We start from the raw sequence: 15842 nt of genomic DNA, 5'->3' as shown, positions 1-15842 counted from the left end.
ACGGATGAACACATTCATCTCCAGGCCCGCCTGTCACTCTGTCCCTGGGGCTGCTCTTATTTCCGAGTCTCTATTGGGCATGTGGCTTGGAATAGAGAGAAAGTTGACAAATGTGGGTTATGCTTCTTGGAGTCTGAGGTCACTCTGACAGCCCAGAAAGACGAACATCTTTCCCTACCTGGTGCCTGGGATTTTAACGTCGGCCAGTCAGGTTCGAGAGAGAGCACAAAGGTCACAGAAGATACCAGGCCACCACCATCACGAAAAGGACTTGAACCATGGCTTTGACTCAAGCTTCCTTTGAGAAAAGCCAAGGTCTAGGGAAGCTGTTGAGACGGATGCGCAGCTGGCCACCACCTCCTCTCCTGGAGTGAACAGATTCAATCACTTCTCGTTTGCGAAGCTGGGTTCAGCTCTGGAGACGAGGAGCCAGATACCAAACAGGGAAACAAACACACAGGCTCAGAACTCTGCTTTTACAGCGTCCTTATTCCTTCAGGAAATAACTCCCCGGAGTCTGCTATTTGCCACATGTGGCTCTGCTATGTGCCGTGGCCCTGTGCTTTTTTTTTTTTTTAATTATATTTATTTATGAGAGACACAGAGAGAGAGGCAGAGACACAGGCAGAGGGAGAAGCAGGCTCCATGCAGGGAGCCCGATGTGGGGACTCGATCCCGGGTCTCCAGGATCACACCCTGGGCCAAAGCTGGCACTAAACCGCTGAGCCACCCGGGCTGCCCGGCCCTATGCTTTTATTTCAGGTGTCTGAGTCCCCCGCCCCAGGAGCAGAGCCTGCTGCTGCCCATGCGTGTGCTCTGCTAAATGTGCTGCCTTCCTCCTGACAGCGCCAGCCTCTCCCCAGTCAGAGGGAGGACAAGTCCAGAAAACTTCAGAGCCTGTGTAAGAACATCAGCATCTCACACAGAAGAGCTTAGGCCAAGTCCAGCCTTTCACCCCAAGTGGGTCACACGTGGGACTCCTGACTCCTTCCTTCCTCGGCCTATACACCTGTCTGGGTGTCAACACACATCACCTGAGGTTACGGCCAAGCTTTTCCCAGGGCAGATAACTCAGGTGCGAACCTTCCATTTCCCCAACCCCTGTCAAAGGAGCTTTAGGTCCTGCTCTATAGGGTCTTATTTTTTTCTTTTAAGATGTTATTTATTCATGAGAGATAGAGAGAGAGATAGGCAGAGGGAGAGAGAGAGAAGCAGGCTCCGAGCAGGGAGCCCGATGTGGGACTCGATCCCGGGTCCCTGGCCAAAGGCAGGCACCAAACTGCTGAGCCACCCAGGCGTCCCTCTACAGTGTCTTAGACGTTTCTAATGTTCTGTGGGGATCTTGGACAGGTTTTATAGAGTCCAGTTCAGTGGGTCTGGGGTGGGGCCTGAGACACTGCCTGTCTAACCAGCCCCCTGAGAGAAAACTGCTGCTAGTCCGACCACCAGACTCTGAGTAGTGAGATGGTTGACCAGTAGACTGGCTTTCTCAGAACCTTCATGGTTTGGTGCTAAAAATCCTGCACTCTGAGTCCTGAGAAACCCCTCAGTCTTGGACAAATCAGGATGGTCGGTCACCATACATATTAAATCATAAACCTTCCCAGAGTAGATAGCCATATCTAGCAACGATGTTCCACTCTGCACACTCGATGAGCTTTGGTGGCTAGCGGACAACCAAGGACAGGGCGGGAGCAGTGAACAGGACCGCTGAGTGCTGCGGGATGCTGGAGCTCCCAGGCCTGCGGAGGAGTGGGATGGGCAATGATTGGGGGGCCAGGAGAATTGGTTTCTTGTTCTGGTTCTGCTACTAACTAGGGAAAACTTCTTAACCTCTGATCCTTTTCTATAAAACGGAGGCTGACACTATCTGCCTCATGACGCCGTCATGGAGAGCTAACATGTGAAAGCACTAAGCCTGGAAATAAAATAAAATAAAGTTAGAACAAAACAAAACAAATGAAATAAAAATATCTTTAAAATCCCACAGTGCTTTCTGTGATCATTGACTGACTTGTGTTTCTTCTGCTCGCCATGACTTAGTGATAGATGCCATGCTGGCTAGTGATGCGTGGGGTAAATCCACCAAGATAGAGGAGAAAGGAAAGAAAAGGAGGACTTTCAACTCTATGTGCCCCAGAAAGAGCCATTGACCCCCAGAGGGCCTAGAAAGGGCCAGGAAATGAGCCGGTCAGCATGGCTGGGTTGGCTTTCTCCGCTAATGAAGCTAAAAGTTCAGATTATGCTGGAAGGAAAAGCCACGTGTTCCCCAAATTATTACAGTACATGGAAAATAAATCACCAAAGTGTAGAAGGCCCGAACGACTACAGGCTTCCCACCACGAGATGTAAAGCAGAGGGTTTTCAGGGTGTCTTGCCACCTCCCACCTGTGGACCTGCTCACCATCCCCTTAGAGAGAGAGTGTAGGCCCTCCAGGGAGCAGCTCAGTGTGGTCGTGGTCGGCCTCCCAGGGGGTAGGACTTCGAGGCACGCTGGACAGGCCTCTCTACCTGCAAACACTTCCACCATCTTCTGTTCCCTGCCCACGATGACCACTTCCTTGCTGGGGTGTTTTTTACTCTGTGTGCTGCCAAAGCGAGCACTCGCTGGGGTCTTTTTGATGATACCCTAGGAGGGGCACCTGGTTGGCTCAGGGGTTGAGCATCGGCCTTCCTCTCAGGTCATGATCCCAGGGTTCTGGGATTGAGTCCCACATCGGGCTCCCCGAAGGGAGCCTGCCTCTCCCTCTGTGTCTCTTGGTGTCTCTCATGAATAAATAAATAAAATCCTTAAAAAAAAAAAAAAAAGGTACTCTGGGAAAAGTTCACATCTTTACTTTTATAAGCTTCATTTTACATTCATTAACTTTTTCATTCCTAAGTTTGTTCACTCATTCACCTGTTTTTCCAAGTACCTACTGAGTGCCAGCCCCTGGGCTTGGTATCACAGACAGTACGATACTATCCCCTGCTTGCAGTCCCACGGCACCGACAGAGAACCCCAGACCATTGCATGATGTGGCCTAGCTATTGCAACAGGAGCAACAAGGTGCCATGGGATTCCAGAGGGCGGGCCGCACTCTCTGCCTGGGACCATCAGGGGAGCCTTTGCGGATGACAAGATGGTGCAGCCTGTGGTCTTAAAAGGTAGGTGGGTGCTGATAGGGGGGCAAAGCACCCCCCTTTCAGGGAGGCTTCTTTGCAGAGAGTGTGGGTGTGAATGTGGGCACGTGGGATGCAGGACAGAAAGGGAAAGTCCACACCAAAGATGAGCTTTACAGAGTGCACACTTGTGTCGTCTCTTTCTCTGTGTGTGTGTGTGTGTGTCTCTCTCTCTGTCTCTCTGTGTCCTTTTTGTCTTTCTATGTCTCTGCCTGCCTCTGTTCATCTCTCTTTCTCCTTCTGTCCTTCTCTCTGCATCTATCTCTGTGTTTCTCTTTCTGGCTCTCCCTCTGTCTCATCTCTCTATAACTGTCTCTCTCTCTCTCTGTGCCTCTCGGTCGTTCCATGCCAGATCTGAGAGCAGGACACACCAGGCCCAAAATGAGAGAGAAAGAGCGAGGGGAAGGTCAGGCTAAGGTGGCAGGCATGGGAGGGACTGTCGCTGGATTGCTCAGGGCCTGGGAAGCTGCAGGACTCCAGGCACAGGGAGTGAGAGGCAGTGGAGCAGAGAGGGTGGCTGCGGAGAGGTGGCCCCGTTTCCTCCGCTCCTCCTTTGCGGGTGGAGAGGGGAAGGCAGGAGGCTGCCACACGTCGTCGTGGCTCTTGGCCGGAGCAGCCGGGGCATGGAACTCCACCAGAGGGAAGCAGATGGAGAGCAGGCCCCGGCTGGAAACCCAGACTCTACCTGCCTGGCCCCAGGATCATTCTGAGCAGGAATTCTAGGTCTGCAGAAATCTGGGACACTCGGCTTCGCCCTGTTTAATGAGGAGGGATGTCACCCTCTCTGCTGTTCGGGTCAGTGGAAAAAACAGACATTTTCCTTCTCACCTTGAGGTTTTCCTGTCCTCCCAAATTTAAAAAGGAAATAGAACTCAACACGTCTTGAATGTGGGTGTTGGGCACACTGCAGTCTAATTTTGGTCGGGACAAATGACTGCCTGAAAAGTGGAGAATGCAGGGACTTACGCCTCCTTCTAAGGCCACGTCCTCAAAGACACTCAAAGGCAGGGCACACCTGGGTCCCCAAGTGGTGTCCCGCCTGTGCGTCGCCACTCGCCTGGGTGCCACCCGCCTGTCTCTGTGCTCCCATCTTCCCCAGATCAGTGCAGAGGCAGGAGGCAGACAGAACATAGGACAGAACCCCTGACCTCTTAAGTCTCCACTTTCTGACCTGTAGAATGGGGTCATTCCTGCTTCCCGGGTTGTTATGAGGATATAAGAAATCACTCATTGGAAAGTCCCTCCACGATGCCGAGGATACAGTAGATGCTCAATAAAACATGACCCGGCACCGAGAGCAGCAATGAGGCACAGGGTGCTTGCCCAGCCGGGGCAGCCCCGGGTTGGCACGGGCTTTCGGGAGCATGCAGCAGGGAGGGCAGGGCCTGGGAAAGGCGTGCACACTGCGGCACGGGTCCCAGTGGCCTGCAGACTGTCTGCCCAGCGGGGTAAGGAGGGCACCTCTTGCCCAGGGCCAAGAGACACAAAACGTTCCCCTCCCAGACCAGTGGCAGGCAGCCAGTCGGGGCTCAGGTGGGTTCTGTGCACCTCTTGGGGCCCTGGAGCAGGGCGACATTCCCCGAAGGACAGCTAGTAACCTGTGTGCAGGGTGGAGGAGCGGTCGTGGCTGAAGCTCCCAAGGCTGGCCTGGCTGGCCTGGCGACCACTGACTTGGGGCAGAAGATCCCCGCGTCGTCCCAATCCCCAGCAGGGGACCCTCTCCCAGCAGGGACAGCCGGGGTCCTAACCACAGCCATTCGTTTACTCTGTGCCAGGCAGGGTGTTGAAATCCTTTATATGCATTACCTCGTTCATTGTCACAACAAACCTATGCCATTGGTGTCAGACGCAGGGACTGGGGAGAAAAGCGGGGGCAGGATGGGGGCAGGTCACGTGATCCCCAAGTGGCATCCAGGCACTTCCACGCTGGGGTCTCAGGGCCCCGGGGCCTGGGCCCCTACAGAAGTTGCTCCACTGCTGGTCCCCACGGAAGCCTCCCCTGCTCTTCCCTTGAAGAATGATTGGAAATAATTGGAACTGTCACTGGAAGTAATGAAAAGTGACAGAGGCTGGGTTAGAGGCTCATTGCTCCAAGTCTGAACGATGCCGACCAACCCAAGCCTAAATTTAAACAATGAAGTCACAAAGCAATTTCCCCCTCTGAGATTTGATTTCCCCGCCCTCCCGCCAAGAAAAGGAAGACGACGGCGGCGGGGGCCGAGTCTCTGCTCAATACAATGGATTTCTTTTGGAACAATAAAGTCCTTCTTGGCTTGATCCCATTTGCTCTCCATGTAGACAAATATCAATGACAACCCTGGGGGAGCAGACCACCATCCTAAATTAAGAGATTCAAATTCATCAATATATCTTTCTCTTTTTCTTTCTTTCTTTTTTTTTTAATATCCCCGGAGGGATGCAGAAGCAGAGGTAGCTATGTCGTTGGCAGGTGGTGATAAAGAAGGAGACCATAATTTTCAAAAGGCAAGGACATTAGGAGGTTCAATCCCTCCAGGAAGCATCTGGCTGAATGCCAAGGACACACACCGCTTAAATATCCTTTCTGATGATGATGGGGGGTGAGCCAGCAAGCCACCAGCTGTTTATTTAGCACCAGCCTCACGATGTGCAAGTGCCGTGAGGGACACAAGAATATCAGGCCCAGTCCCTGAAGACCCACAGATAAGAAATACCCTATTTCCACAAGACAGCTCAAAATTAAGTTCCTTCCTCCTTGGGACTCCTAGAAATCTTGGTACTTTCCTGGATGCTACTAGCACTTTCATTTATCTGTAATTCCTTGTTCAGGCACACGTCGCCTGGGCTGAGTTCTGAGATGGTAGAAATGGCACCTTTCGTGTGACCTGGGAGCCTAGTAGGGGCCTGAAGCAGACAAGGAGCCTCCCTTCCACAACTGTTCTGTGAGAGCCTGTGGAGGAAGTCAAAATTGTGTAAATGTGGAAGGGAGGCCAAGGAGCAGCCAATGCCATCCATGAGGCAGCATGAGCTCGGAGAAGCTGCTCGGTGAAGGCCAAGAGCTCCATGGTTTGGCTTGGCTCTTCATTCTCTGCCATTTCTAGTTCTTCCTTCTTCTCTCCTGTTGCTTTTCTGACCTGACCTCTCCAGATCCCCCTTGCGGCCTCACTTCAGAAAAGCCTCCCCCATATTCCCCACTGACTGGGGACCCATTCTGAGGATGGCTGCCCCCTTTTCCCTTCCCCATAGGCACAAAGGAAACCGCTTTCTCCCTCGATTTCTACTGAAACGAAGCAGCCTTCAATCTTATCACCGCCAGACTCTGGCTGACGCTAGACACCCAGCGACCCGGCTGACTGTCACTAACAAAATAAAGGTTGTTTGATTTCAGCATTCCTTCCCACTTTGGTCTATATGGTGCCAAAGGAAATAAACTTTGTTTTTTTCCAGAATCCAGACAGTTAGGAAGTTCAGATAACTAGATTTTTTTTGAGGGGTACAGTCTGCATTCTTTTTTTGGGGAGGGGGGAGCAAAGGAGTCAAAACTGGTGGAAACAGGAATTTAACTACAAGAGCAACATAAAGGGCAAGTCATACCCAAACCTACACCATCACCACCCACAGGCTCAGGATGGTATACTAATTAGGATAGCTAATGAACCTAACCCCCCCAGCAGGGCAAGGTGTCCACAATAACCTTGATTACTACCAGAGCCTTCTGATTAATCAGAAGAGCTAGTAATCCCTGTAAGGATAGATGCAGGAATCCTTAACCCAAACAAACCAGATGAACCATTTGAATGAGATAGCAGAAAGGGGGTAGGTGATAAATGTTCTCACTGAATTTTCCACTGTGGGATTTATTGTTTGGCATCCTACATACAAAGCCTCTGCTTCTTGGTAACACAGAAGCCTTGATTTCAGAAGAACTATGTCCCTCCTGGTAAGCGAAAAGCAGATGGTCTTTGGAATCTGAGGTGCTAGGTTCGTGTCCTGGCTTAGCTGTTTACTAACAGGGTAATCTTGAAACACTTACTCGGTTTCTCTAAGCCTCAGTTTATTTATCTGAAAAATGGCGTAACAATGACATTTACCCTCAAAGAGTGATTTAAAGATGAGGTAAAGTATGTTAATATACTTTGTAAATTGCTGAACCCTGTACAAATGTTAGACATGAATTCTACTGTCATAATAATCCTACTCATATAATCCTCTCTCAGATACTGTAAGTAACCTAATAATACCCAATTCATATTTCAAAACCCAACCAAAAGTTCAAACCATGCAAGGAACCCATTAAACCACACACTTAATAGGTATACCTTATTATCTGTGAATTATGCCTTAATTTTAAAAATTGAGGGGAAATGCTTAACACTTGCAAAGAGCTTCATTAGACCCTCTACCCAGAAGTCTAGCCAGGTGTCCATGCTTGGGCCTGTTTTATAGGTAACTCTGCTTAGGATGAGGTCCTTTAGGTGAATATTTCAGTTACTAAACTTGGGAAATAGGTCGCTGATCATCTACCATGACCTGAAATGATGCTCCCTGGCTAACAGTGCTACAGTACAGTCCCACTACTGCTCTCTTCACATTAGGTAGCTGGCCCCTCTAGATTTATAATCATATGCAACCAATTGCCATGAGTGGACAGTGCCTGAAAAGAATCAGATACTGCCATGCTTACCCACATGTTCCTAAACACTACCACATCTAGACCAACCAGAAAATTCTCAGAATTTAAAAAAAAATCAGACAATGTTAGTGGTATAAGGAAACTGAAAAGAATCAGATACTGCCATGCTTACCCACATGTTCCTAAACACTACCACATCTAGACCAACCAGAAAATTCTCAGAATTTAAAAAAAATCAGACAATGTTAGTGGTATAAGGAAACTGAGATAACCTTAATCTAATAATCTCATTTTACAGCAAAAGAAATTGAGGCTCATGGGACACCTGGGTGGCTCAGCGGTTGAGTGTCTGCCCTCGGCTCAAGGTGTGATCCTGGGGTCCTGGAATTGAGTTCCACATCAGGCTCCCTGCATGAAGCCTGCTCCTCCCTCTGCCTGTGCCTCTGCCTCTCTCTGTGTGTCTCTCATGAACAAATGAATAAAACCTTAAAAAAAAGAAACTGAAGCTCAGAGTGGTAGGACTTTCCCAGAATAACCTAGGAAAATTATGAAGTAGCTAGAGCTATTGGTTTCCCATTCTATTCCTTATACACACACACACACACACACACACACACACCCCTTTGGAACTTTGGGTATAATCCTTTTTCCAGAATACAGCAGACATTCTACAAGACACTGCAGAAGTTTCCAGGATTTCCACTTAGGATGGCTAACTTGAAATGTTACGACATCTGCCCTATTTTTCAGGCAATTTCTCAACATAAAAACCAATGCCAATTATTCAGCATTTAGCTCATTTAACTGGAGCATCTGAAGAGCAATTGTGATCTTGAAGTTTGACTATACGAGCTGAAAAGGAAGGAGAGACTTTTCTAGTTCAAGAATGTGAGATAGGACAGATTATGGAATTTGGGTTCTAGTCATGGCCCTTCTATGAACCTAGCTGTTTAACTTTAGCCAAGTCTCTCTGAACTTTGGTTTCTTCATCATAAAAATAGGAATAGGTTTTGGGATGCCTGGGTGGCCCAGCAGTTGAGCATCTGCCTTTGGCTCAGGGTGTGATCCCGGAGTTTCAGGATCAAGTTCCACATCGGGCTCCCTGCATGGAGCCTGCTTCTCCCTCTGCCCATTTCTCTGCCTCTCTCTCTCTCTATGTCTCTCATGAATAAATAAAATCTTCAAAAAAAAAAAAAAAAAGGAGGGGGATAGGTTTAGATAAAGGATTCACTTGATAGGAAGGGCATCAGGAGATCAATGAATCCCTAGAAGTTTCGACAAAATTCAACGTATATGTGTCTTTTTCTAAGCAGTTTTGTGGTTTTCATCAAATTCTCAGTGGGGTCTGAGATTCCAAATTTTAAGAATCTTTGATTTTTAGGGATGCCTGGGTGGTTCAGTCAGTTAAGCATCTGCCTTCAGCTCAGGTCATGATCCCGGGGTCCTGGGATCAAGCCCCACATTGGGATCCCTGTTCAGTGGACAGTCTGTTTTTCCCTTTGCCACCTGTCCATACCCCGTTCATGTTCATGCTATCTCAAATAAATAAATAAAATTTAAAAAAAGAAGAACTTTCCATTTTTAGACAGTCTCTTAGCTTCTCCCAGTTCTGACAATCTTTGGCTCCACCTTTTAAAAATGTCTATCTAGTTCATTACCACTAGGTACATTCATGAAATACACTCATGTATATACTGCCCAGCTGAGTACAAGACAAAAATAGGATGAGACAAGACAGGAGCCTACTGGAGGAATGTATCATTGTTATGGCCATCATCATTAATGTGGGAAGATGAAGGCAGGGCATGGAATCCTACTGAGACCTGTCATTGAACTACAGACCAACGGACCATGCAGTCAAGCCTTCCTCAAATTCCTTTTCTGGGAAACAAAGCTCCTTCCCATCCTGGCAGAAATTTCAATGAAGAAATCTATCGTGAATCTCGTACTAATGTCCTTCCTATAACAAAATAAGTTTGTGTAAGAAATATATTATCTGGTCCCTGTGCATGTAATGTTCTATATATAATTTTTTTTTTAAAAGGTACTGGTCCCAGGGATCCCTGGGTGGCGCAGTGGTTTGGCGCCTGCCTTTGGCCCAGGGCGCGATCCTGGAGACCCGGGATCGAATCCCACGTCGGGCTCCCGGTGCATGGAGCCTGCTTCTCCCTCTGCCTATGTCTCTGCCTCTCTCCCTCTCTCTCTCTCTGTGACTATCATAAATTTAAAAAAAAAAAAAAAAAGGTACTGGTCCTATTTGTATAAATGGACAAGAAAGCCCAAAAGAAAGTTGAGTTAAAACTAGGCTATGTGTGGAGCGTCTGAGTGAACAGACGGCTGAACGTCCATCTCTTGGTTTTGGCTCCGGTTGTGATCTCAGCATTATGAGATCAAGCCCCATGTAAGGCACCACACTCAGCATGGAGTACGCCTGAGAGTTCCTCTCCCTCTCCCTCTGCCCCTCCCACTAGTGCACTCTCTCTCAAGTAAATAAATAAATCTTAAAAAACAAAAAAACAAAAAAACAACAACCCACAACTGGGATCCTTACAGTTGTGTCATTCCATAGAGTAGCAATCCTCCTAATCCTTTGCCTCTTGACCTTAAGAGTCCCTCTCCCTCTCCCTCTGCCCCTCCCACTAGTGCACTCTCTCTCAAGTAAATAAATAAATCTTAAAAAACAAAAAAACAAAAAAACAACAACCCACAACTGGGATCCTTACAGTTGTGTCATTCCATAGAGTAGCAATCCTCCTAATCCTTTGCCTCTTGACCTTTTAAACATTCCAAATGTTTAAAAAATCTGAATATTTTAACAATTGGCCCACAGCTTTGAGTCTATGCAAGGTACTGAAAGTGGCACACAGATGAATGAGACACTACTCTGTCTGCATGGAGCTTAGGCTCTCACTGGGCCATTAGATGAGCATTTGGATCACCATCACGCAAAGCTATGTAACAGAAAGGCTACTGTGACTCAAAAGAAGGAAAGTATATCCTGATTGGGGGAAATCGTGCATAGGCATATGGAGGAAGTGGTATTTGGGGTGAGATCTGGAGTGTGAGCATGATTTTGATCTTCAGGGTGAAGAGTAAGAGGGCATCTTTGGTGGAGAGACTATCATAAACAGAAGCATAGAAACGGAAGGAAACATGGGGCATGTTTAGGGCACAGGAAAGAATCTCAATTCCCTGCAGAGTTGCCTGGAGTGGGAGGAACAGAGTTGTGAATGACACTGTGTCACATCTTTAACAGGAGAATGAAGTGTTTGTACTCAAAGTCATAAACAATGGAGATTTCCAAAGGTTTATGAAGGAAGAGACTAAGGTCATAGAATTATAGAAATTGTATTTATTTATTTTTTAAATTATTTTTTAGAATCATAGAAATTTTAAATGAAAGATCTCCTTACCTGTGTTTTAGGGACAAGAGAGTCAGAACAAGAACCCAGAGAGTTTGCCAGATTCTAAAGTCCAGGGTAGAAAAGGGGGTTCAGGCAGGAGGCCAATATGGTGGCCATCATAGGAGTCCAAGTGAGAACTTAAGATGAAATGAGGACCTGAGTATCAAGGTGGGGTGGTGGGGGGAAAAGGCAAGGGGTCAGAGGAGGGGCTGAGGCCGGGGGAGCCTGTGAAGTATCCCTTCTCTCTCCTCCAAGGAGCTCAGAACATTACTCAGTTCATTCACATCAGAGAGGTGTGGCATTTGATTTCATTCACTGGCAGGTCCAGAAAGCATGAGGTCAACGGGTCCACCCGTGCTCAGATTATGAACACTGAGCCCTCCCAACTCCCCTTCTCCCCTTCAGCACTGTGCATTCTCTAGAAAAAAAAAAAAAAGAGGCCAGAGATCATGCCAGCAGTGATCATAAGCAGCCCTGGAACTGTCCCTTTAAGGGACCAGTAGCCGATTTTAGGATTCAGGCAACTCTGAGGCTTTTCTTTCTGGCTTCCCTAGAGTGCCAGGCATACCAGGGCTCAAAACCGCTCAGCAAATAAGGTCCATCCCACCCACAGGAGTGCTTCCCCGGGGCCTTCCAACCCAGGAAGGAATGTCAGGAATAGAGGGGTCCCTTCCAGGGTTTCTCCCTCCATGGGTGATCTCTGGATCACCAACATCACCTCAGGTCTCCTGCCTTGTCCCTTGTCCGGACCCTTCAGCTTATGGACTCTGTGACTTTTCACTTGAACTCGGATGGCAGGAGTCTGAGCATGTCTGACAAAGAACACAGATGTGGCAAAAGCTGAATAGTGGGTGTGAGTGACAAACATCCAGTTGCACAGAAAGCTAAGTCTGTGCTCTCCTTTTTCTCTTCCACATGGCCTGTCGCCTGTCGTTTGCTCTCATTTTATAAGGACAGAATCAACAAAGGAATCGTGAGAGGCAGCTTCTATGATAAAGAGACCATCAGCCCAACAGATTTGTTTTCTCACCACAGGAACGGTCACCCACAGCAGGCAGTCAGTAAAGAAGGGACGGTGAACCAATGACATCTTTTTTTCCAATGACATCTTTTGATGCTGTCTCGCCAGTTCCTCTTTCTCATGAACCAAGAGGATGACTATTAGCAAGGCCGGCCAGTTAATTTCAACTGACCATGGGGGACAAAGTCACTTGTCACTTTCCACTTGTCACTTTCCACTATACCCCTGGTATAGAGCAGGGGTTCAAACTCCTTTCGCTGAGCTTTCTATCCCTTGCCCAGACCCCTCCTTCAGGGCAGGTTCACCTTGACCTCTCACCCTTGGCGAAGAGGGCTACACCGGATGCCACTCCAAGGAACACCTTTAAGTCCTTCCGTAGGGACAGAAGGCTGTACATGGGGCGCTTTAGCGAGCACCCTCTCAAGGCAAACAACCTACATTCAAATCCCATCTCTGTTCATTAGGAGCTTATGGCCTCAAGCAAGTTACCTGACCTCTTTACACCTTGACTCCTTCAGCTGTACAACGGGGCAAACAACAGTGCGCAGCCAATAGGACCGGCGTGAGGGAGAAATGACTCAACAAGACAGTTCATATCAAGTGCTCAGCAGAAGTACTTAAAGAATCCCAGCTGTTTTTAGTAAAGGGGGTGGGGGTGCGTTTCTGAACTTTTGAGTCCAGTGAACATCTGGTGATTCACAGCTTCGGGGTGGAGGCCAGGAAAGGTGACAAAGGTGCCACCCAGCTATGCCAGCTGTGCACAGGGGCAGTCTGGCAATTCTCGGCCAGTATCTGAAGGAGCTGAGAAGGTAGCGGCTGCCCACCTGCCCCACCTGAGTGACAGCTGAGGCTAATCCACCGGTTTTATTCCTCCACCCGGGTGACTGCTGACCTGAGGCTGGACTAGAAAGGCGCCCTTGGGGCCTAGTCGGTTTGTAAGCTTAAGAACAAAAGAGAGAGAGAGCTCTAGAAATCCACTTCAGGGTGGCTTTTTAGTTGCTTCTTCACTTTGGTGTGGGGATTTTTCTAGACATCAGGCCCCCCGCACACCCCTGGTGTTTTAGGCTGTCAGAGCTTACAAGGGATCTGGGAACCATCTAATTTGCTTGTTTCGAGCTATGGAAACCGAAGCCCTGGGTGGTGAGCTGTCCGTGATCACCCAGCTGGGCAGCTGGAAACCAGGACTCGTGGTCAGGAGGTCTGGTGCCCTGGGCAGCGTGCACTCTACTACACCCAGCGGGCTCCTGGGTTTTCTGAACCCGGGGCTAACTTTTCGGCCTGGGGTTGGGGGTGGGGAGCCCGCACACGGCCCAACGCCTGTCACGGTTTTTCTTGGGCTCTCCTGCCCCGCCCCCAGGCCCCCAGGGCCCCCGGGCCTCGGATGCTCCGGGTCCTCCTGTCAGTTCTTGTCCACACACATCCTTGGTGCAACTGCTGTCCTGCCCTGTCCTGCAAACCTGCCTGCTTCCCGCCCAGGTGAGAATGTGCCGCAGGGCCTCTCTCACACCCAGGTGGACACCCCGAGAGTCTCCTCTCTGCCCCGGAACCTCTCTTTCTTCCCTTCCACTCCATTTTCTTCCTTCTTTCTGACCCTCTGCAGCCCCATCTCCCCCGTCCTGCGCTTCTGCTTCATATTCCCCTTCTCTCCTCTTTCCTCTCGAGCTCCCCACCGGTCTTCTGGCCCTCGCGGGGGCATCTCCCCGGTCCTGCCTTGTCCCTCTCCACCTTTCGTCTCCCCCGCCGCTTCCTCCATCCCCTGCGCCTCCCCTCCAACACATCTGTTTCTAATCTGAGCCCTCGAGGCGCCTGTTTGAAACAAAAAAGCTCCCCCCCCCCACCCCCAGGAACCTGGCACAGAAATTCCAGAAGAAACCTTCCTCCCTCCCCCAGTTCTCCCGCCTGCCCCGGAGATACTCCCGAAACCAAACCCCAACCACCCCCCGCCCAGCCCCAGCCCAAGCCCAAGCCCAAGCCCAAGCCCAAGCCCAAGCCCTCCACCTCGGACCGGTCGCGGCCAAACTCCGCCGGGAACCAGCCGCAGCCCGCGGCCGCCCCCGGGCCCAGCTGTGCGAGGCGCGCCCCCGGCCGACCGGGCGGGCCCCCGCCAGATGTGCGCCCGCGGAGCGCCCTCCGGGGGGCTGCGGGCTCCCCCGCCCCGAGCACTCACCTCGCCAGAGCAGGACGACGAGGAGGACGCGCATCCCGGCGCCCGGGCGCGGGCACGGCCCCGCTCAGCCGCTGCGGGGCTCCGGGGCGGCCGGGCGCAGCCGACGGACCTCGGACGAGCCGGGCGCCGCGCCTCGGGGAGCGCGCGGGGCGGCTGCGGCCATGTGCCGGCGCGGGAGCCCGCCCCGCGCCCCCGCCCCGCGCCCCCGCCCCGCGCCCCCGCCCCGCGCCCCCGCCCCGCGCCCCCGCCCCGCGCCCCCCGGCGCCCAGGGGCTTCCAGCGCTCGCCCCGCAGCTCGCGCCCGGACGGGAGCGGGGACCAGGGTCGCGGAGGGAAGGGCCAGGCGGAAAGGCGCTCCCGCTCCGCGGAACACTTTTCCCTGTTTGGAAAGAAAAAGAAGTGAAGAAAGAGAGAGAGGGGGGAAAAAAAAAAAGAGTGAGCTGGAACCACATGGTCACCTCCCACCGGCAGCCCCTCCCTCGCCCCCCCTCCCTCGCCCCCCCCCCGCACCCCGCCCGCGCCCGCCCTCGCCCTCGCAGCGCTGGGCCCGCCGCCGGGAGGGCAGGGGGCCGGGAGCGCAGGGGTGGGGAGGGCAGGGGCGGGGAGCGCAGGGGGCCGGGATGGCTGGGGCAGAGAGCGCAGGGGTGGGGAGGGCAGGGGGCCGGGAGCGCGGGGGACTGGGAGTGCAGGGGCGGGGACGGCAGGGGCCGGGGGCCGGGGCCGGGATGGCAGGGGCAGAGAGCGCAGGGGTGGGGAGGGCAGGGGCGGGGAGCGCAGGGGGCTGGGATGGCTGGGGCAGAGAGTGCAGGGATGGGGAGGGCAGGGGGCCGGGAGCACAGGGGCCGGTCCGCACCCGCTGGAGCAGAGGAGCGGCCCCACCGCTGCCACGGCCGAGGGCCCAGGCCTTGCCCGGCTTCCCCGCCTCGGTGCCCACTCTGTCCCTCTCCGCTTCTCCTCTGCATCTCGTTTTCGTCCCCCCACCCCCTTCACCCTCTCTGCTTCCACTTCTCTCTGGATCTGCCCTCCCTCCCGCCTCCATCTCTCTCTCCGTTTCTCTCCCATTTACACTCTTCTGGCCTCTCTCACCTCCCTCCTCTCCCTTCTCCCCTCGCTCCTCCTCTCCTCTCCTCTCCTCTCCTCTCCTCTCCTCTCTTCTCCTTTCTTCTCTCCTCTCCTCTCCTCTCCTCTCCTCTCCCCTGCGCTCCCTGGCTGGTTTTGTCACAGGAAACCGCAGGCTGACCAGAAGGATGCCGAGGCGTGGAGGGGGCAGCTGAGGCGGCCTAGCAGCGTCTGCTCCTGCTCTGCTGGCCTCCCTGCCTGTCCTGGCAGCCCAGCCACCGTTTGCCTGGCCTTCCCTTGGCCTTCCCTTGGCCTTTCGCGTTCGTTCTCTCTCCTTCTGCCTGTCAGCAGCCGCCCATCCTCAGATCCAGATGCGGGCAGAGCTAAGCTAGCCTGCACCCCGGGGCGTGAGGGCCGC

General features: G+C 51.8%; 1 protein-coding gene across 1 annotated transcript in view; it reads right to left on the bottom strand.

The window, feature by feature from the left end:
- The window catches only part of CLMP (CXADR like membrane protein), a 98205-nt gene extending 83669 nt beyond the window's left edge, over nt 1–14536 (bottom strand). Inside the window, 1 exon segment of the mRNA XM_072729506.1 lies at nt 14367–14536. Within this exon segment, the coding sequence (XP_072585607.1) occupies nt 14367–14400 (34 nt within the window). The 5' untranslated portion in view covers nt 14401–14536.
- Between the last annotated feature and the right edge of the window lie 1306 nt (nt 14537–15842).

This window comes from Vulpes vulpes, chromosome 12 (assembly GCF_048418805.1).
Source record: "Vulpes vulpes isolate BD-2025 chromosome 12, VulVul3, whole genome shotgun sequence".
NCBI lineage: Eukaryota > Metazoa > Chordata > Mammalia > Carnivora > Canidae > Vulpes > Vulpes vulpes.
Note: the sequence above shows the minus strand (reverse complement) of the source record. Positions and strands in the feature narration are given on the sequence as shown.